Source organism: Trachurus japonicus, chromosome 21 (assembly GCF_045865225.1).
Source record: "Trachurus japonicus isolate A0001 chromosome 21, Traja_1.0".
Taxonomy (NCBI): domain Eukaryota; kingdom Metazoa; phylum Chordata; class Actinopteri; order Carangiformes; family Carangidae; genus Trachurus; species Trachurus japonicus.
In genome coordinates, this window is record NC_140927.1 from 34,678,479 (window position 1) to 34,701,003 (window position 22,525).

Consider the following 22,525-nt stretch of genomic DNA (forward strand, 5'->3'; position numbering starts at 1 on the left):
TGTTTTTCAGTAGAACCTCCTTCTACCTCCATCACCAGCCTCTAATCACTGCCACTAACAAACTCTATGAATTAATGAACCTGAAGAATCACAGACATGAGTTACATTTACAACTAAAAAACAAAATGTTGAGATTGAGAAAATATTTTACCACATAAACATTGAGTCATGTTCTGCTGAAAGTGAAAGACCAGGGGTCTTATTTATAAAACTGTGCGTGGGATCGTTACTAAAAGGGTACGTACGCCCAAAAGCCAAGTTTTGCGTGCGCCAGTAAATATTCAGACTTATAAAACCCTGCGTACGCAGACTTGCAAGCAAACTTCCCTTTATAAATCAGAGAGTTCCTACAAGTGTGCGCAGTTGAATCTGCTTCACGTTCCGCCCTGTACACGCCCTGTTTTAACCGTAGATGGTAAATGCAAACCACCACATGAATGCGATCTGCATGTCAATGAGCCTGACGTTCTGTTGTTGTGAATTAACTGCAGGTGTGAAAGTGGCGACGTGACGTGTTGCTGCAGCTGTTAACGGCGTCAGCGGCTCAGAGCGCACGCGGTGTTGTTCCAGTGCGCTGCCCTCTCACATGCTGGACCCGGTTCGGCACATAGTTACAACAATGACAACAGTTTTAATCTGAAACGTAATCTATCTAATCTAATCTACATTTCCTGAGTCTGACTTCAGTTCACCACCACACCGTCTGTGTCGCCAATTCCCCTTTTCCTCCAAACCATGCGGACACATGGCTCAGAGTTTGCTTAGGGCTGCGCACATTCTCCCGTCAAGTTTGTTTTTTATAGATCACAACCTTGGCGTGGAAAGTCACGTACGCCACTTTCAGGCCCGTTTTGTGCGTACGCAACGGTTATAAATGAGACCCCAGGTGTAGTGAAGGTAAACTGTATGTGGAAATATCCAGGGGCTTTTTTCTTTTTTCACTTGTTTGTTCATCAAACACTCAAACAAACTGTCTTCAGCAGTAGTAGATGTGTCTGTACCGTCTGTACCACAGCAACATACTAGTGATGCTCGGCCGTCTCCATGGAGACGCCATGAGACGTGATGTAAAACTGTCATAAAACCTGAGCAGTGTTCACTCTGGGGACAGTGAACGCTGCTCAGGTTCATCATTTATAAACTGATTCATTCAGTTCAACGTTCACTAAAAACATGAACATGTCCAATGAAGCACAGCCTTCCTCTGTGACCAGACATCCTGACAGACTGAACACACACAACAACACACAGGGACCCTCTGTCAACACCTGCTGCTGTGTTCAAGTGGCATCAGATAAACAGCTGGATGGATCCTCACCTGAGAGTCTCCAGTCTACAGTGTGGACTCTCGAGTCCACCAGACAGCAGCTTCACCCCTGACTCCTGCAGGTTGTTGTTACTCAGGTCCAGGTGTCTCAGACTAGAGGACTGGGAGCTGAGGACTGAGGACAGAGCTTCACAGCTTCTCTCTGAGAGGTCACAGCCACTCAGTCTGAAGAAATGATCATGAGGAATTAAAGAAGAAAGGAGTTTATTATCTGTCCTGTTGAAAGACAGAAGGGTTTTTATATAATGATGAATAAATCCAACTATCTCTACACTTACATAGCTTTGTTAGAGGCTTTGACCACTGGCAGCAGCCTCAGAAGAGCCTCCTCTGAAGCAGAGTATTTCTTCAGGTCAAACACGTCCAGATCTTCTTCTGATGACAGTAAGATGAAGACCAGAGCCGACCACTGAGCAGGAGACAGTTTATCTGTGGAGAGACTTCCTGAGCTCAGGGACCATTGGATCCCCTCCACTAGAGAACCATCATTCAGTTCATTCAGACAGTGGAATAGGTTTATGCTTTTCTCTGCAGAGGGAGTCTTTTCAATCTTCTTCTTGATGTACAGGACTGTTTTCTGATTGGACCGTGACTCACTTCCTGTCTGTGCCATCAGACCTCGTAGGAGATTCTGATTGGTCTCCAGTGAAAGACCCAGGAGGAAGCGGAGGAACAAGTCCAGGTGTCCATTTGGACTCTGTATGGCCTTGTCCACAGCGCTCTGGTAGAAGTTTGTCTCTGCAGATTTGACTCCTGTTGTTTCAGTCTTCTTGGAGGTTGTTTGTTGTTGTGACATCAGGTTGAGTCCAGAGTTGATGAAGGTCAGATGGACATGAAGAGCAGCCAGAAACTCCTGAACACTCAGATGGACGAAGCAGAACACCTTGTCCTGGTACAGGCCGCTCTCCTCTTTAAAGATCTGTGTGAACACTCCTGAGTACACTGAGGCTGCTCTGATATCGATGCCACACTCTGTCAGGTCTGATTCATAGAAGATCAGGTTTCCTTTCTGCAGCTGCTCAAAAGCCAGTTTTCCCAGAGACTCAATCATCTTCCTGCTCTCTGGACTCCAGTGTGAATCTGTCTCAGCTCCTCCATCATACTTGACCTTCTTCAGTTTTAGATAAACCACCAGGAAGTGGATGTACATCTCAGTCAGGGTCTTGGGCAGCTCTCCTCCCTCTCTGGTCTTCAACAGCTCCTCCAGAACTGTAGCAGTGATCCAGCAGAAGACTGGGATGTGGCACATGATGTGGAGGCTTTGTGATCTCTTGATGTGGGAGATGATCTTTCTGGCCTGCTGCTCATCTCTGAACCTCTTCCTGAAGTACTCCTCCTTCATTGGGTCAGTGAACCCTCTGACCTCTGTCACCATGTCAACACACTGAGGAGGGATCTGATTGGCTGCTGCAGGTCGTGTGGTTATCCAGAGGCGAGCAGAGGGAAGCAGGTTCCCCCTGATGAGGTTGGTCAGCAGTACGTTGACTGAGGTGGACTCTGTCACATCAGTCAGGATCTCAGTGTTGTGGAAGTCCAGAGGAAGTCGACACTCGTCCAGACCGTCAAAGATGAAGACGACCTCGAACTGATCAAACCTGCAGATTCCTGCTTCTTTGGTTTCAGAGAAGAAGTGATGAACAAGTCCCACCAAGCTGAACTTTTTCTCTTTCAGCCCATTCAGCTCTCTGAAGGTGAAGGGAAATGTGAAGTGTATGTCCTGGTTTGTTTGTTCTTCAGCCCAGTCCAGAGTGAACTTCTGTGTTAAGACTGTTTTCCCAATGCCAGCCACTCCCTTTGTCATCACTCTTCTGATTGGTCGGTCTCTTCCAGGTGGAGCATTAAAGATGTCTTCTTGTCTGATGGTTGTTTCTGGTCTGTCTGGTTTCCTGGACGCTGTTTCAATCTGTCTGACCTCATGTTCATCATTGACCCCTCCAGCCCCTCCCTCTGTGATGTAGAGCTCTGTGTAGATCTGGTTCAGAAGGGTTGGGTGTCCTGCTTTAGCGATGCCCTCAAACACACACTGGAACTTCTCCTTCAGCTTGTTTTTGAGTTTAGGCTGGCATTTGTGAAGAGCTTCTGAATGAATAAACAACAGATAATAGGACAGTAAGGTAAAAGTCCTCTTACCAACAGGTCATAGCAAATGAATGTAAACACAGAAATATTTGAATCTAAATTCATGTAGTCATGGTGATGACTACAACTGTGAAATGTGACATCCCCTCACAAAAGGTGCTGAACTTTACCTGCTGCTGCTGCTGCTGCTGACGGGTCTTGTCCTGTTGGAGGAAAGGGAATCATTAACCATGAAGAGTAGCAGGACAAACCCAGTTGACTTTGTCCTCTGTGTGGAAATAGTTACAAAGCCAAGAGATTTAACAAAGGTAAAACACTGGCTGCACTTCCCATGACTGACCTTTATTGTTTCTCATCTTCTTCTGAATGAACGTCGCCACCTGCAGAACTTTCTCAGTAGTGTACATGTTGACCATCAAGTCCACCGTTTTCTCTCTGCTTGCATCCTCCAGCTTACACTTTGGGATGGCAGGGAAATCAACCAGTAAGTCAGCATCCTGCAGGTACCACTGGAAGCGTTCCAGCTCTGCACTCCCCAAATTCATCAAAATCCGCAGCAGCTGCTCCTTCACCGGCGTCGCCATCTTTGTTGCCTGACAGAATCAGATCAGTGACACTGTTTCACTAAGACTGATACCACCATTTATCATGGTAAGGGATGTGACTCTATTTAGTGCCATCACATCCCTGGTTTGTTAATTAATACTTGTAATATTTGTAATATGTTGAAGCAGAAGTAAGCGGAATATTTGTGTTAATATAAGTCTTAAATAGTTATATCTTCCGACAGCAATCACTTACATAGAGTGTTTGGTCTGAAACACGGGTCTGTCAGTCACTCTGCTCTGCTGTAAGCCGAGGAGAAAACTTTCCTTGTATCCTACAACCTTTATCCAATGAAGAGAGAGAACGGCATAAAGGGGCGGTCCTCTCTGTGTGTGCAGCCAAGGGATGCGCGTGAATGTGGTGACGAAGGGACGAGGGCGGGGACTGCTAACTCCATCTGCTGACAAGAAGTTAGCCAAAACGACTGGATCGCTTACTTCTGCTTTAAAGTAACATTGCTGAGTTTTTCGGCCTTAAAATAATGTTTCCAGACTCACTGCAATGGTAGAAAAATGGTTAATAGGATGAATGGTGCTGCCGCTGCAGCCTGAGCCGGGTCGTGTCGGCTGAAACTGCATGTAACTTCCCTGCACGGGTACGAATCACCGCCCCCCATCCTCTCTGCGTCGAGGGAGAGACGTGGTGGGTAAAAGCGAAACTTACGGTTCTCCTCCAGTTGTCGCCGCCACCGCCGCGGCATCCAAAATAAAACTATGATATAAAAATTGTATGAATTGACTGTATATATATATATATGGACTTTCAAAAAGCTTTTGATGAAGTCCCACATAAAAGATTACTTGTGAAGAAGATCTTACGGTTTAGATGAGAGAGTTATAAAATGGGTAAAGGACTTTTTGTATAATAGGACACAGCAGGTGAAGGTAAATGGAGTTATGTCTAGTTGGAAACCTGTGACATCAGGAGTCCCACAGGGCTCAGTACTGGGACCTGTTCTTTTTGTCCTGTATATAAATGATTTGCCAAGTGTGATACAATCTGATTCTGATTTATACGTTTTTGCAGACGATACTAAAATATTTCGAACAATTACAGGGGACACAGACACAGCCCAACTTCAAGCAGATCTTAACAACATGAGTAATTGGTGTGATACCTGTTTATTGAAATTAAATCCAGAAAAATGTAAATATCTGCAACTTGGAAGAGGGCATAACAACTGTGTTAACTATCTGGTTGGAGATGTGCTTGTCCATAAAGTAGAAGAGGAAAAGGATATAGGTGTGGTGGTTAATGGTGCATTAGAATTTCAAAAACACATGATTAAATAAAAATAGCTAATTCAAGGGTGGCCATAATAAAACGGACCTTCACAAACTTAAAGCAGAAGTAAGCGATCCGGTCGTTTTGGCTAATGCTGCGTTACAGGCAGGCTTTTAAAACCGTAAATTACAGCTTCAAGTCACAACTTACGACTTTGTAGCCTTTCAGGCAACCCACTCGTGTTTTTCCGACCTGTTTTACCTGTGAAAGTCACTATAACGGCCACTCGTAACTTCTGACCTGTGAACTCGTACCAGATCGAACTGGTACCACTTCACAGGTCGGAAAAACACGAGTTACGAGTTTCCTTGAACGCACCATAACAGTCCTCGTCCCTACGCCGCCACATTCACGGCGTCCCTTGGCTGCACACACAGCCCTGCATGCCGTTCTCTCTCCTCATTGGATAAAAACTGTAGGATACGATAAATGTTTTCTCCTCGACTCAGAGCAGAGCAGAGGGACTGAGAGACCCGTGTTTCGGTCCAAACACTCTATGTAAGTGATTGCTGTCGGAAGATATAACTATTTAAGACTTATATTAACACAAATATATCACTTACTTCTGCTTTAAGTAAGGAAATTGTTTTACCATTGTATAAAGCTCTGGTGAGATCTCATCTCGAATTTGCAAGCTCTGTCTGGTGTCCCTATAAAGTAAAATATATTGAAAAAATTGAAGCAGTTCAGAGACGAGTAACCAAATGAATCCCAGGGAGGGATATGATATGAAGATATGGAGAAAGATTAAGGCACTTAAGACTGCCAACTCTTGTCTATAGGAGGTATAGGGGTGACATGATTGAGGTGTATAAACTTGTACATAAGATATACGATTCTAGCCTCGTAAACCAGCCGCTCCCGGAAATGCAATTCATTTCATTTCTGAGGGAGAGTCTGGCCTCATCCCCGTTGTAAGCGTTTGGCCTGAAACCCTCAGAAGGCCGAGCCAATCAGCGTCGCCGCTGTGATTGACACAGCACGTTGTTGTCTTTTTTTTGTTTTTTGTTGTTGTTTTTTTTAATTTTGCTTGCAGCAAACACATTTAAAAGGTTGTCAAATCTTTTTACGTGCGCTATCTGTGGTTCTGAAATCCCCACTCTCGGCTGCACTCACACAATTCTGAAATAAACTGTAGCCCAGGGTGCGATTTGCCAGGGAATGACCCCTCTGGTCATTCGTTTTAACATAACATGTCTAAGGTTAACTTTGACTTTGTGGAGGGTTAACAATGGATGATTGGATTGAGCAGTGCTGCTCAATTTCTCCTGGAAAAAAGGCAGAGGAGAAGACGACATGCAGACCTACAACCCAGTCACCAGAATATATATATATTTTTTACAGAGGGACTATTTTATTAGATAATATGGATTTCTGATTCAAAAAACTATAATTGTTCCAGACGTTTCTGGCTTGTTGACTTCGACGTGGAAGCACGTATCACCGCTGTTAGCGGGTGCTGCCGCGAGCCCAGTCCCACCGCGCTCAGTGTGTCACGGAGCAGAGACATGACAGTCCCGCTGCAGTCAGAGACCCGCACCGGTTGCTTAATTCATACTCCCGACAGTAAAAATGGCAAGTTAATAAGCAATTGTCTACACGGTGGTCCGAAATTGTTTTATTAAAGTTCATAAACAAAGTTAATAAACTAACAGCTGCAATTAATATAATAATTCTTGTGTCTTGTTTACGAATTGTGCCCACCTGCGTTAGTGTAGTGTAGTCTGCGTAGTACGTAGTGTAACTCTAATGACAGACACTGAGTCCACATCAGTCCTGTAGTGTAACTCTAATGTCAGACACTGAGTCCACATCAGTCCTGTAGTGTAACTCTAATGACAGACACTGAGTCCACATCAGTCCTGTAGTGTAACTCTAATGACAGACACTGAGTCCACATCAGTCCTGTAGTGTAACTCTAATGAGACACTGAGTCCACATCAGTCCTGTAGTGTAACTCTAATGAGACACTGAGTCCACATCAGTCCTGTAGTGTAAATCTAATGACAGACCACTCTACTCACCACAGACAAAGTCCCAGCTGTTCTCCAGCGGCTGTCCGGACGAGCTCAGGCCGCGTTTAGTGTCTCAGACAGCGGGAGAACAGCGGCTCCTCTCCACCTCCTCCACAGGCTGATTCAGGCGGTAAAGCTGCCTCCAGTCATCAGGAAGTGGAGCTGCACACAAAGAACCACTCTGTGTTCAACTACTGACCATCCACTAACTCTGCTTCTGCTCTTATTCCAGCGCTTCTACCCACAACATCCACACAACATGGAGGACACGGTTCTACCCACAACATCCACACAACATGGAGGACACGGTTCTACCCACAACATCCACACAACATGGAGGACACGGTTCTACCCACAACATCCACACAACATGGAGGACACGGTTCTGTCGGTCCAGACTTTACAGTTACAGCTCTGACTCAGCTACAGTCACATTATAATAACACAACAACAACACAACAACAAGTTGAAGGGCAGAGAACTCAGGTAACGACAGGTGTTAACGAGGAAAACATTCAGACTGTTCACCTTACCTTCACACGGGGAAATAAACTGCCACACAACCACTGGGTCAAAGGTCAACTTTAACACTTTGAACTGTGACTCACCTGTTCATCATGATGTTATCTTATCTGGATTAATTACCTGCTGCTTCTTTGCACTTTGCTCCAAGAAATAAAATCCAAAGTGAACAAAGAACATTTATCACACACACAACATGCAGACCTACAACCCAGTCACCAGAATATATATATATATATATGTTTACAGTGGGACTATTTTATTAGATAATATGTATTTCTGATTCAAAAAACTACATGAAATTGATTGTGTATCTCTCTTTGATATTGTCAGTATTAGTAACTGTTTTGTAAAAGCACATCAGTCTGTGATATGGGCTCATTATCACAGTAAGGGAGTTTTGAGCGTATACGGTATTGCTTAATTCATACTCCCGACAGTAAAAATGGCAAGTTAATAAGCAATTGTCTACACGGTGGTCCGAAATTGTTTTATTAAAGTTCATAACAAAGTTAATAAACTAACAGGTGCAAGAAAGATAATTATTGTGTCTTGTTTACGAATTGTGCCCACCTGCGTTATGTTTTGTGCTTTTTAGCAGTCAAATCAGTCGGGGTCATTTTCTGTTTTGTGAAACTCAGAAAATAGGTATTATTTCATATAAATGAGATGTGAAATTAGTATTAGGTTGGTCTGAAGTTGAATAAAAAGATGAAACACAACGTCTGTGATAATGTTATGTTTTGTGTTATTAAATTCAATAAAACACCCAAAATTCAACCAAATTGCTTAAAATTTATTGTAACTGTTAATACCATAGTATTAAACAACCTCCGTTAATTTCAGGCCATTTGATTAAAAAGAATTAAAAAAAACAAGAAAATTATGAAGGAAAGAATTTTCGTTTGGGGTCAAAATGAGCCCAGGACAACATGAGGGCGATGACAGACACTGAGTCCACATCAGTCCTGTAGTGTAACTCTAATGACAGACACTGAGTCCACATCAGTCCTGTAGTGTAACTCTAATGACAGACACTGAGTCCACATCAGTCCTGTAGTGTAACTCTAATGACAGACACTGAGTCCACATCAGTCCTGTAGTGTAACTCTAATGACAGACACTGAGTCCACATCAGTCCTGTAGTGTAACTCTAATGACAGACACTGAGTCCACATCAGTCCTGTAGTGTAACTCTAATGACAGACACTGAGTCCACATCAGTCCTGTAGTGTAACTCTAATGAGACACTGAGTCCACATCAGTCCTGTAGTGTAACTCTAATGACAGACACTGAGTCCACATCAGTCCTGTAGTGTAACTCTAATGACAGACACTGAGTCCACATCAGTCCTGTAGTGTAACTCTAATGACAGACCACTCTACTCACCACAGACAAAGTCCCAGCTGTTCTCCAGCAGCTGTCCAGACGAGCTCAGGCTGCGTTTAGTGGCTCAGACAGCGGGAGAGCAGCGGCTCCTCTCCGCCTCCTCCACAGGCTGATTCAGACGGTAAAGCTGCCTCCAGTCATCAGGAAGTGGAGCTGCACACAAAGAACCACTCTGTGTTCAACTACTGACCATCCACTAACTCTGCTTCTGCTCTTATTCCAGCGCTTCTACCCACAACATCCACACAACATGGAGGACACGGTTCTACCCACAACATCCACACAACATGGAGGACACGGTTCTACCCACAACATCCACACAACATGGAGGACACGGTTCTACCCACAACATCCACACAACATGGAGGACACGGTTCTACCCACAACATCCACACAACATGGAGGACACGGTTCTGTCGGTCCAGACTTTACAGCTACAGCTTCTGCTCTTATTATAATAACATTATAACAACACAACAACAACACAACAACAAGTTGAAGGGCAGAGAACTCAGGTAACGACAGGTGTTAACGAGGAAAACATTCAGACTGTTCACCTTACCTTCACACGACGAAATAAACTGCCACACAACCGCTGGGTCAAAGGTCAACTTTAACACTTTGAACTGTGACTCACCTGTTCATCATGATGTTATCTTATCTGGATTAATTACCTGCTGCTTCTTTGCACTTTGCTCCAAGAAATAAAATCCAAAGTGAACAAAGAACATTTATCACACACACAACATGCAGACCTACAACCCAGTCACCAGAATATATATATATATATATATATATATATATTTTTTTTTTTACAGTGGGACTATTTTATTAGATAATATGTATTTCTGATTCAAAAAACTACATGAAATTGATTGTGTATCTCTCTTTGATATTGTCAGTATTAGTAACTGTTTTGTAAAAGCACATCAGTCTGTGATATGGGCTCATTATCACAGTAAGGGAGTTCTGAGCGTATACGGTATTGCTTAATTCATACTCCCGACAGTAAAAATGGCAAGTTAATAAGCAATTGTCTACACGGTGGTCCGAAATTGTTTTATTAAAGTTCATAACAAAGTTAATAAACTAACAGGTGCAAGAAAGATAATTATTGTGTCTTGTTTACGAATTGTGCCCACCTGCGTTATGTTTTGTGCTTTTTAGCAGTCAAATCAGTCGGGGTCATTTTCTGTTTTGTGAAACCAGAAAATAGGTATTATTTCATATAAATGAGGTGTGAAATTAGTATTAAGTTGGTCTGAAGTTGAATAAAAAGATGAAACACAACTTCTGTGATAATGTTATGTTTTGTGTTATTAAATTCAATAAAACACCCAAAATTCAACCAAATTGCTTCAAATTTATTGTAACTGTTAATACCATAGTATTAAACAACCTCCGTTAATTTCAGGCCATTTGATTAAAAAAAACACAAAACAAACAAGAAAATTATGAAGGAAAGAATTTTCGTTTGGGGTCAAAATGAGCCCAGGACAACATGAGGGCGAATGACAGACACTGAGTCCACATCAGTCCTGTAGTGTAACTCTAATGACAGACACTGAGTCCACATCAGTCCTGTAGTGTAACTCTAATGACAGACCACTCTACTCACCACAGACAAAGTCCCAGCTGTTCTCCAGCGGCTGTCCAGACGAGCTCAGGCTGCGTTTAGTGGCTCAGACAGCAGGAGAGCAGCGGCTCCTCTCCGCCTCCTCCACAGGCTGATTCAGGCGGTAAAGCTGCCTCCAGTCACCAGGAAGTGGAGCTGCACACAAAGAACCACTCTGTGTTCAACTACTGACCATCCACTGACTCTGCTTCTGCTCTTATTCCAGCTTCTACCCACAACATCCACACAACATGGAGGACACGGTTCTACCGACAACATCCACACAACATGGAGGACACGGTTCTACCCACAACATCCACACAACATGGAGGACACGGTTCTACCCACAACATCCACACAACATGGAGGACACGGTTCTACCCACAACATCCACACAACATGGAGGACACGGTTCTACCCACAACATCCACACAACATGGAGGACACGGTTCTGTCGGTCCAGACTTTACAGTTACAGCTCTGACTCAGCTACAGTCACATTATAATAACACAACAACAACACAACAACAACACAACGACACGTTGAAGGGCAGAGAACTCAGGTAACAACAGGTGTTAACGAGGAAAACATTCAGACTGTTCACCTTACCTTCACACGGGAGAATAAACTGCCACACAACCGCTGGGTCAAAGGTCAACTTTAACACTTTGAACTGTGACTCACCTGTTCATCATGATGTTATCTTATCTGGATTAATTACCTTCTGCTTCTTTGCACTTTGCTCCAAGAAATAAAATCCAAAGTGAACAAAAAACATTTATCACACACACAAGATTAACATAAAGGTGAACTGAATCGGTTACATGCTGCTATTCCGACATGCCGCTATTTCGACATTGACTTCTAATTGTCGGAATAGCGGCCTTAACATTATTTTTCAAGCGTCCCACTATTCCGACATTTTTTTTTTCATTGTAGGAGTAGCGGCACTTTACTATTTTTCAAACATTCCGCTTTTCCGACATTGATTGATTACGTTATAGTCAGAGTGTCCTTCTGATTTTTTTTTTTTTTTTTTCATCTGAGACATTGTTTCTCATACACAAATACATAGGCCTATTAGAGAAGAAAAAACAAACCCTCCAAGTTTAAAAACACACAGGCAGCTGAGATTTGGGAGGTTTTTGTTTTTATTATAGCTTATTAAAATGCAAGATCATTTTTCTGACTGATTTATTGCCCGATGCCGTGTATCTCGCTTTCTTTCCCCCACCCTCCGCCCGTTGTCTTCGTTAACTTGACAAACAAACTGCAGCATAGTTCTGTTTGTTTATCATGTGTGTCAGTTTTGTTTATGACTTGATAGTTTAGTTGTTGAGATTAAGAATAACACTCCCTCATCCAACCGGTGATAGGCATGCTGAAAAGAAAAGAGAGAGAGACGCGCCTGGGTATCGCAGCTGTAAAAAAAGAAAAAAAAAAGAAAAGACGACGTGTCGGAATAGCGGTATCAAAAAGTGTTGGACTACCGGCATGTCTAGATAGAGGGATGTCTGAATAGCGGGCGGACCCCAACTGAATCAGACACTATGACAATTATCTGTCACTGACATGAAACACTCAGTGGAGAACTTTGAATGAATCAGGTGATAATTATTATTATAAACAGTTGTTGGTAGTCTAACAGCTAGAATAGTGCTGTGATGTCACTTATGGTCCAGCAGGGGGTTTAATACAAGTAGATCCATCAGGAGGAAACCACTGGAGTGAAATAGAGAGCCTCAGCGGAAGCAGAAAGTAACGTTGCCATGGGAACTCAATTCGGAAAAAACCTCCATGTAAGTGAACGGGAGTCAAAGTTTTATTTCGTGATCCGATTGAATTGTGTCATGAGAAAAAAATATGTCCTCTACCTGTTTAAAACATCACGGTTCATGAAGAGAAATCAGCAGTTTGTTGTAAAACTATTGTAAAATAAAACTCCTTAGAATCCGTAACCAGAAAGACTTCCCGTGTCAGTTGGTGACGTAGTCCGTGTAGCGCATGGGCGTCGCACCCGTGGGGGATGGGGGTGTTTCGACACCCCCACTTTTATAGCAAAATAATTTCATCCCCCCCACATTTTCATTCCACCTCAGCCTCAGCCCCCTACGCTGCATGAAAAGGCAGCGGTCGAATTGAACGGGCATTCACCCAATCACAGACCGTTGTCCGCGACCCGGCCGCCGGCCCGGGAAATCTGAAGTCACAGTGAGTTTGGAGCTGACGATCGGATCGAAAAAAGAGAGACGGACAATGTGCCCCGCGCGCTCACCCCCGTGCCGACCTCGCCCCCGCTGAGGAGGAACTAGAAGAACTCAGCTGTAGTGGAAAAGCTCCTTTCCCGAGCCGAACCGTGCTGTGCCGTGCCGCGAAAGTGTAGTGGGAAAGCGCCATAGACGGACTTTGGTTACGTGCCAGTCGGAGCTTCTGTCACTCGCCGGTGACTGAAAGTGAACAATATTGAGAAATGATGAGAAAGAAGAAGGAGGCAGAGATGCCAAAAAAGAAGAGGCAGCACAAAATTGACATTTTTTTCAAGTCAAGTTGTCATGTACCGGTGAGTGAATGCAGAGGAAGCCGGCTCTACGCCCCCTCAAATTAAAGAATTAAAAAATGGCATACATAAAATAAAAAGAGGAGTAAAGCAATATATTAAAGCAGAAGTAAGCGATCCGGTGGTTTTGGCTAATGCTGCGTTCCAGGCAGGCTTTTGAAACCGTAAATTACAGCTTCAAGTCACAACTTACGACTTTGTAGCGTTCCAGGCAACCCACTCGTGTTTCTCCGACCTGTTTTACCGGTGAAAGTCACTATAACGGCCACTCGTAACTTCTGACCCGTGAAACACAAGTTACGAGTTGCCTTGAACGCACCATAACAGTCCTCGTCCCTACGTCACCACATTCACGGCGTCCCTTGGCTGCACACACAGCCCTGCATGCCGTTCTCTCTCCTCATTGGATAAAAACTGTAGAATACGAGAAAAGTTTTCTCCTGGGCTCAGAGCAGAGCAGAGTGACTGACAGACCCGTGTTTCAGACCAAACACTCTATAGAAGTGATTGCTGTCGGAAGATACAACTATTTAAGACTTAGATTAACACAAATATATCACTTACTTCTGCTTTAACAACACCATCTCTGTCAGCGGAGACCCCCGTCCCCCCCCGCACCACACCACATCACACCACATATCGGAACTTAATGAGGCGGACAATAGTGATTGGAAGATTACTCTTTTGGCGATCTAAGGTGCTCAGGGCAATTATATCTTTTCGAGAGATCCAGCCGTGAAGTGCAGAGTTTTTTTTCAGGAACGTCGTAGCGGTAAATCCACTGTGATAACTCCGTGATAGTGATTAAATATTGCATTTTGTGATTAAAAACGTGCTCGGCTAATCAGATGCCCCGATTTCTTCTTCTTTTGTTTTTTGACATTATTATAGCCAAATAATCATCCATGGACAAAATAAAGAAAAAATAAATATTACACACAACCTTGAAAGGCCCTCTGTCTTGTTTCAGACAGGAACTGCTTCAAGGCAAAAGTGGCTGGATTGAGGAAAGCGAGCCGAGAAAATAAAATGAGGCTACTAATTCATATTGTGTTGTCTATTGGAATTATTTTCTCCTGATAGCCAAGGCCTGGGACATCCATATACCTGTTTAAAGTTGGAAAAGCCTCTTCTTGTTGATCTGTGCGTTTTTTTAAAATACATTTTTTTGAAATTCAATTTCCGTTCTTTGGAACACCCCCACATTTAAAATCACTGCTCCACCCCTGAAGCGTCTTCACACTAAATACATTCTTCTGTTGCCATTTTACAACAAACTGCTGATTTCTCTAAATGAAACGTGATGTTTTAAGTAGGTTAAGGTCATGTATTTTTCTCATGACACAATCACGAAATAAAATTTTGACTCCCATTCACCTACATGGAGATTTTTTCCCAAATTGAGATCCCATGGCGAGCTTCACTTCAATTCTGCTTCCACTTCGGCTCTCTATAACCAAGTCTGACTGATCTCCAAGGTTTCAGAGAGATGGAGAATGTGTGAGCGATGGAAACTCCACATACACACAGCAAGAGATGAAGTGAAGACATAAAGCACAGAGTCAGATCTGAGCTCTCATAGAAGAACCTCAGAGAGGTAAGGAAGAATTAATCCAGCGCTTCTACCGACAACATCCACACAACATGGAGGACACGGTTCTACCCACAACATCCACACAACATGGAGGACACGGTTCTACCCACAACATCCACACAACATGGAGGACACGGTTCTACCCACAACATCCACACAACATGGAGGACACGGTTCTACCCACAACATCCACACAACATGGAGGACACGGTTCTACCCACAACATCCACACAACATGGAGGACACGGTTCTACCCACAACATCCACACAACATGGAGGACACGGTTCTACCCACAACATCCACACAACATGGAGGACACGGTTCTACCCACAACATCCACACAACATGGAGGACACGGTTCTACCCACAACATCCACACAACATGGAGGACACGGTTCTGTCGGTCCAGACTTTACAGTTACAGCTCTGACTCAGCTACAGTCACATTATAACAACACAACAACAACACAACGACAAGTTGAAGGGCAGAGAACTCAGGTAACGACAGGTGTTAACGAGGAAAACATTCAGACTGTTCACCTTACCTTCACACGACGAAATAAACTGCCACACAACCGCTGGGTCAAAGGTCAACTTTAACACTTTGAACTGTGACTCACCTGTTCATCATGATCTTATCTTATCTGGATTAATTACCTGCTGCTTCTTTGCACTTTGCTCCAAGAAATAAAATCCAAAGTGAACAAAGAACATTTATCACACACACAACATGCAGACCCAGTCACCAGAATATATATATATATATTTTTACAGTGGGACTATTTTATTAGATAATATGGATTTCTGATTCAAAAAACTACATGAAATTGATTGTGTATCTCTCTTTGATATTGTCAGTATTAGTAACTGTTTTGTAAAAGCACATCAGTCTGTGATATGGGCTCATTATCACAGTAAGGGAGTTCTGAGCGTATACGGTATTGCTTAATTCATACCCCCGACAGCAAAAATGGCAAGTTAATAAGCAATAGTCTACACGGTGGTCCGAAATTGTTTTTATTAAAGTTCATAACAAAGTTAATAAACTAACAGCTGCAAGAAAGATAATTATTGTGTCTTGTTTACGAATTGTGCCCACCTGCGTTATGTTTTGTGCTTTTTAGCAGTCAAATCAGTCGGGGTCATTTCCTGTTTTGTGAAACCAGAAAATAGGTATTATTTCATATAAATGAGGTGTGAAATTAGTATTAAGTTGGTCTGAAGTTGAATAAAAAGATGAAACACAACTTCTGTGATAATGTTATGTTTTGTGTTATTAAATTCAATAAAACACCCAAAATTCAACCAAATTGCTTCAAATTTATTGTAACTGTTAATACCATAGTATTAAACAACCTCCGTTAATTTCAGGCCGTTTGATTAAAAAAAACACAAAACAAACAAGAAAATTATGAAGGAAAGAATTTTCGTTTGGGGTCAAAATGAGCTCAGGACAACATGAGGGCGAATGACAGACACTGAGTCCACATCAGTCCTGTAGTGTAACTCTAATGACAGACACTGAGTCCACATCAGTCCTGTAGTGTAACTCTAATGACAGACACTGAGTCCACATCAGTCCTGTAGTGTAACTCTAATGAGACACTGAGTCCACATCAGTCCTGTAGTGTAACTCTAATGACAGACACTGAGTCCACATCAGTCCTGTAGTGTAACTCTAATGACAGACACTGAGTCCACATCAGTCCTGTAGTGTAACTCTAATGACAGACCACTCTACTCACCACAGACAAAGTCCCAGCTGTTCTCCAGCGGCTGTCCAGACGAGCTCAGGCCGCGTTTAGTGGCTCAGACAGCAGGAGAGCAGCGGCTCCTCTCCGCCTCCTCCACAGGCTGATTCAGGCGGTAAAGCTGCCTCCAGTCATCAGGAAGTGGAGCTGCACACAAAGAACCACTCTGTGTTCAACTACTGACCATCCACTAACTCTGCTTCTGCTCTTATTCCAGCGCTTCTACCCACAACATCCACACAACAAGCTGATTCAGCACTGTGCATTTATCTATTACCAATGTGCCTTTAATGTTTGTATTTTGTATTAGAGACTTTAAAAAAAAAACAAAAAAAAAACATCCACACAACATGGAGGACACGGTTCTGTCGGTCCAGACTTTACAGCTACAGCTCTGACTCAGCTACAGTCACATTATAACAACACAACAACAACACAACAACAACACAACGACACGTTGAAGGGCAGAGAACTCAGGTAACGACAGGTGTTAACGAGGAAAACATTCAGACTGTTCACCTTACCTTCACACGGGGAAATAAACTGCCACACAACCGCGTGGTGAAAGTGAAAGTAAAAAGTAAAAAGAGGAAGTGGGGGAGGGGAGGTGACTTCTGTAATCTGAGTAGACAGACTGGTGTTTTTACTGCTGTTTATTTCTACTACTGAACCATAAAGAGTTAAAACATTAATGATAATATCGATCTCCAGTCCGCCGCTTGTCAGAAGAACATGTGTGTGTTTCCCCTGTGTGTGTTGTGTTGTTGTGATGTGGTCAGGAGCGTCAGCAGGGGGCGACACTGATCCACTGCAGCAGGGACAACACCCACAGGAGAAGAACTGGGAGCTTCCTGGAAAACATCCATGGAAAAGCAGATTGTTTTTGTTTTTTGTGCTTTATTGAGGTGAGATGAGCATAACAGCATTATCTAAGCACATAACATAGACATATGTTGACATTATGCATTATACAGAAAGATAAAGGTGGACAAAGCAGACAGGGGGATCATGAAAAAAGGAGACAAAAATGACAATGACAATAAAAAATAATGACAATTTAAAAAAAAAAAGGAAAGAACATAAAATAAACATTGCCAGATGATAAGGAATCCATCTTTCTAATAAAGGTTCTTAAGGAAGAGAAGATGGGAGAGGTCTTGGAAGATGGAGGGACTGCAGGTGTTCAAATCAGTGCATCCTATCCTATAATACTTTCCAGCGTCTCTATGGTGATAATTAACCTGCAGCTGAACATAAACCAACCTGAAAATGAAATAATAAATGTAACCTGTGAAGTTTTTTTATTTATTTTTTATTATTAAACATTTATATATACACACATACAAATATTCAAACAATAAACATACCATGAACAGACAAACAAAACATATATACATATATACACTGAAAGGGGTACCAACACTATATTATATTTTATATATTATAGGTATTATTAAATAGTTGTTTGCAATAATTTATAATATTCCAAGGTTTTTATAGCTTTTCTGTCTTTCATATTTTGTAATAGCTGCATGTAATATCTGATTTCTATTTTAAACTCATAAAAATATGTTTTTTTGGATGACCATTTACATTTATGGATATAATATTTTCCTTGTAAAATAAAAAGATTCAACAAAAACAATTCCTTTCCCTTAAGGTTTTTTTCCATCATAAGTAAGAATTATATATATATATATATTTTTTAGTTTAATCTTGATGCCTGTCAAACATTTAAACATGTTTTCTAGTTCTATCCAAAACAAATGAGTATAACGACATTCAAAAAAAAGATGACAAATATTTTCCTCCTCCTGTTCACAAAAAGTACAGTGGATATTAATATTTTTAAATTTAGAGATGGCCTGATTGACCGGGTGAATTGAGTGTATAATTTTAAAGGAAACTTCCTTCATTTTGTTTGTGACACAGTATTTGTTATTTGAAGTCCATACTGAGCTCCAGATGTTTGAATTGTTATGACCCGTGTGGACCGGAGCTCCGTGTCCGTGGGTGTTTTTGGAGAGAGAGAGAGAGAGACTGAGACCGGAGAGACTCCCGGTGAAGCGGCCCCGTTAAGAGGCTCCGTTCACCGCTGACACGATGCCCGCGAACAGCGCGAAGAAGCGGCAGCAGCAGCGAAGAGACACCGCGGTAACAACACGTCATGTAGCTACTGTTACTGTAACGTTACTGTACTGAGGAACTGTAACTAAGTACTCCGTTACTAAGTACTAGAGTAGGGATTTCCATGACATGCTGCTGCAGCTACTCCATCACTACAACAGCTCAGAGGAACATGTTGAACATTTAGGCTGTTTTACAAACTAAATGAGCCTACTTTACTCATTCAGCCTACTTGTTATTTCCATATAACCTGCTTCTGTTTCACAATCATTCACAGGGACATATGAACTGTTTTACTCCTCCATTCATCTGACAAACGTGGCTAAAACTTATCAAACAACACAATAGGAAGTTTTATTGTTTGTTTTACCTTTTATCATAACAAATACAACAGTCAGTAGTAGCAGCAATAGAATAATAATCAAAATACTATTTCTATAGACATGGATGATGGATGGATGATTTAATAATCATTTTAAGTCTTTTTTCTTTCTAAGAAAAAACATTAAAAAGTTCTTTTTTCCATATTGAGATTCTCTTTTTTTTTCTTTTTTTTCTTGAATGTGATGATAACATGATGAGTTTTAGATGATGTAGCAGTTGTAATTAGTTCTTTATCACCAAGAACATGAATGAAACAGATTAATGCTACTTAGACACTCAATAACTGAATATAAAGTAATTTCCTCTTTCTACCTGTAATAAATATTACTATTACTACAGTATTTGTGAGTAACGTACCTGAACTATCCTGTGTGTGTGTGTGTGTGTGTGTGTGTGTGTGTGTGTGTGTGTGTGTCCAGGTGCAGGGCACCAACGACAGCAGTGTGGTCAGTAAGGCGTCGGCTGCAGCTCACGGTTACTTCACTGACCGCTTCCTGCAGCGCTTTGTGTGTAAAGTGTCCAGAAGAGCGCCGCTCATCAACAGGTGAGTTCAGGTCAGGTGACCAGCTGGGTCTGATGTCATAGATATATATACTGACTAGAGGCCGCCTTCTGCTTCTCAGCGTATGTCAACACGGCCGCCATCTTGGTCCGGGGTTTCTGACCCAGCAGTCAGACCCTTGTAGAACACATTTCAGTGTATTTATGCATGTGGGTGTATGTAGCCTAAATGTATGTTAGATAGCCTACAAAACTGTTGTTGTATCATAGATATATGTCTGACATTTATAATAAACCAAGCAGCTTGAAAATCGGTTGAATATTCAGAGAGTTATGGTGATTTTAATGGTTGATAGACGTCTGCCTCTGTTGACTGATGCAGGAAGTAGACACGGCTTCCCCCTGACCAAGATGGCCGCCGCGTTGACGCATTCCACTCAATAGAGCTGCCTGGGAACGCAGCATCTAGTCAGTATATATATCTATGGGTCTGCTGTGTCTGATGCAGCAGCTGTGAGTTTGTCCCTCTGAGCCACCGTAGTAGTAGTGAGTTTGTCCCTCTGAGCCACCGTAGCAGTGAGTTTGTCCCTCTGAGCCACCGTAGCAGTGAGTTTGTCCCTCTGAGCCACCGTAGCAGTGAGTTTGTCTCCTCCTCTTCCTCCTCCTTTGCTCTTCTTCCTCCTCCTTTACTCCTCCTCTCCTCTTCCTCCTCCTTTACTCCTTCTCCTCCTCCTCCTTTACTCCTCCTCTCCTCTTCCTCCTCCTCCTTTGCTCCTCTTCTTCTCCTCCTCCTCAGTATTTCAGTATTTTTATTTCGCACCACACACATGATATTAGTAGACAGCAGAAAAGAAGGGAAGCAGATGTGTGAAGCGCCAGGTCTCCCAAGAAGCTATTTAAAGCTCATGGCGGGAGCCTCAAACGTAATACTAACGTGTTACATATTCATACATATGTCAAATCATGATAGAAAACAAGACAAAACATACATCCCAGAATACACGTAGACAATGAGACAATACATATTACCAAACAAAACATGACATACAATCACAAGACGAATCAATAACTCAAAATAGACAAAGACATCAAACAGACAGACCCAGATTACGATGATAAATATGAGTTAAGAAGCTGCACCTTTAACCTTTTCTTGAAGACTGAGATGGAATTGGCTGATTTCAGACTCTCATCCAGCCCATTCCAGACCAGCGGCCCCCTGGTGGTGATACATAGGCTAGTGCGTTTTAAACCTCTCTTTTGTCCATAAATGAGATGTAAATGTCTGGTATGGTGGCCATGCACAGGGCTGCTGACTGGGACGAGCATAGACAGTTTAGGATTCAGGTTATGTAGCTACAACTTGGTAAATCATTGTTGCGTTGTGATGGATGTTGAATTCTGTGAGCCTCGAGAGATGAAGACTCTCTGAAGCACACAATAGAATACAGATCAATGAAATCATGGAACTCCTTACCACAGCCAATAACTAAACTCACACACAAACTAACATTCAAAAAGCAAATAAAAAAATATCTTGGAATTTCATATCTGTAAAATAACATACGCACACATACACATGCACACACACATACACATAAAGGGTCTTATGTAGCGTAATAGAATCTCTTGTTGTCATCTTCATTTGTTTTACCCTCTTATTTTATTCTTTTTATTTTATTTTATTTTATAACTGCTGTACATCGGAGTTGTCTTACACAGGTTCTTTGATGTGGATGATAATCTGATGGTACAGAATTAATGTAAGATTTTGTTGACTTGTCTTTATGTTGTGATTGCAGATTTATGTTTAAATGTATTGGTTTTAACTGTGGACCCCAGGAAGACTAGCGGCGTTCTAGAGCGCAGCTAATGGGGATCCTAACAAATAAACACAATAAACAAAATAAACTATGGAAGAGTGGACGTGTGGGAGTGTTGAAGCCGGAGCGAGATATGGCACGTATCATTTTCTTTTGTACATTTTCTAATTGTCTAAGACGGGTAGGAAAAGTGTTACACCATGTTACATTGCAGTAAAGTGTCAAAAAACGTGGGAACTCAAAAATTCAGGCGCAACAAAAAAAGATGGCTGGAGTCACAAATTAAGCTGAGCTGTGCAGTTTATTTTACAGTGCAACAAACAACAGGGCAACAAAGCAAGCCTCACTCTCTCCACCCGAGCTTCTGCTCGGCCTGGGCCTTATATACCCCAAACCCCGCCCCAAGAACAATCAACACCAATTAACCCATGAAACAATAAGTCCGGTAACTATACTCCACACACCGGCACTGAACTGACCTTATTAACAATATTCAACATCATACAAACCATCACAATCAATAAACAGGCTCTATTTGAGCATTTAATACATAAAGAAAAACTCTCCCCCTCCACTCAGTGGGGAGATGGTATGGTCCGCAGCCGACCATACCATAAAAGCAAGCTGCTTCTGCTGCTCTGGTTCGTTCCTCCATGGCCGGCACAGGAGCAGCAGCACGACAGCAGCACCCAGGTAACTATGACAAAATAAAGAGAACTGAAAACAAACAAATATGATGAGTAGTGTGTGGTTTTCTTGTTCTACTTCGGTTGGAGATATGATGATGATGAGTATGAAACCAAAGGGGTGCGTGCACTCACCCAACAGAGGGGAAAATGTGTAAAATGTACCATGTAGACTGAAGACTGAAGGTATAGTGATGAAGAGGGCTTCGTCACATAAAGTAAATGGGGCTCAAACAAGGATTTATAGAATAAGTAGAGCAGA

The 22,525-nt window shown here is 42.3% G+C and overlaps 2 protein-coding genes and 1 long non-coding RNA gene across 3 annotated transcripts in view; 1 reads left to right on the forward strand and 2 right to left on the reverse strand.

The window, feature by feature from the left end:
- The window catches only part of LOC146965678 (protein NLRC3-like), a 197,640-nt gene that overhangs the window by 28,184 nt on the left and 146,931 nt on the right, over window positions 1-22,525 (reverse strand). The gene's annotated exons all lie outside the window — the stretch shown is intronic.
- Window positions 1-22,525, reverse strand: part of LOC146965679 (NLR family CARD domain-containing protein 3-like) — a 47,343-nt gene that overhangs the window by 8,084 nt on the left and 16,734 nt on the right. The window contains exons 2-3 of the mRNA XM_085765039.1: window positions 1,606-3,406; window positions 1,319-1,492 (exon numbers count right to left, since the gene is read on the reverse strand). Of these exons, the coding sequence (XP_085621165.1) occupies window positions 1,319-1,492; window positions 1,606-3,406 (1,975 nt within the window). The remainder of the gene's footprint in view (window positions 1-1,318; window positions 1,493-1,605; window positions 3,407-22,525) is intronic.
- Window positions 18,763-20,401, forward strand: LOC146965680 (uncharacterized). Its single transcript, XR_015034576.1, has 3 exons — window positions 18,763-18,896; window positions 19,673-19,801; window positions 20,299-20,401. It is a non-coding gene; the product is annotated as an uncharacterized LOC146965680 (long non-coding RNA).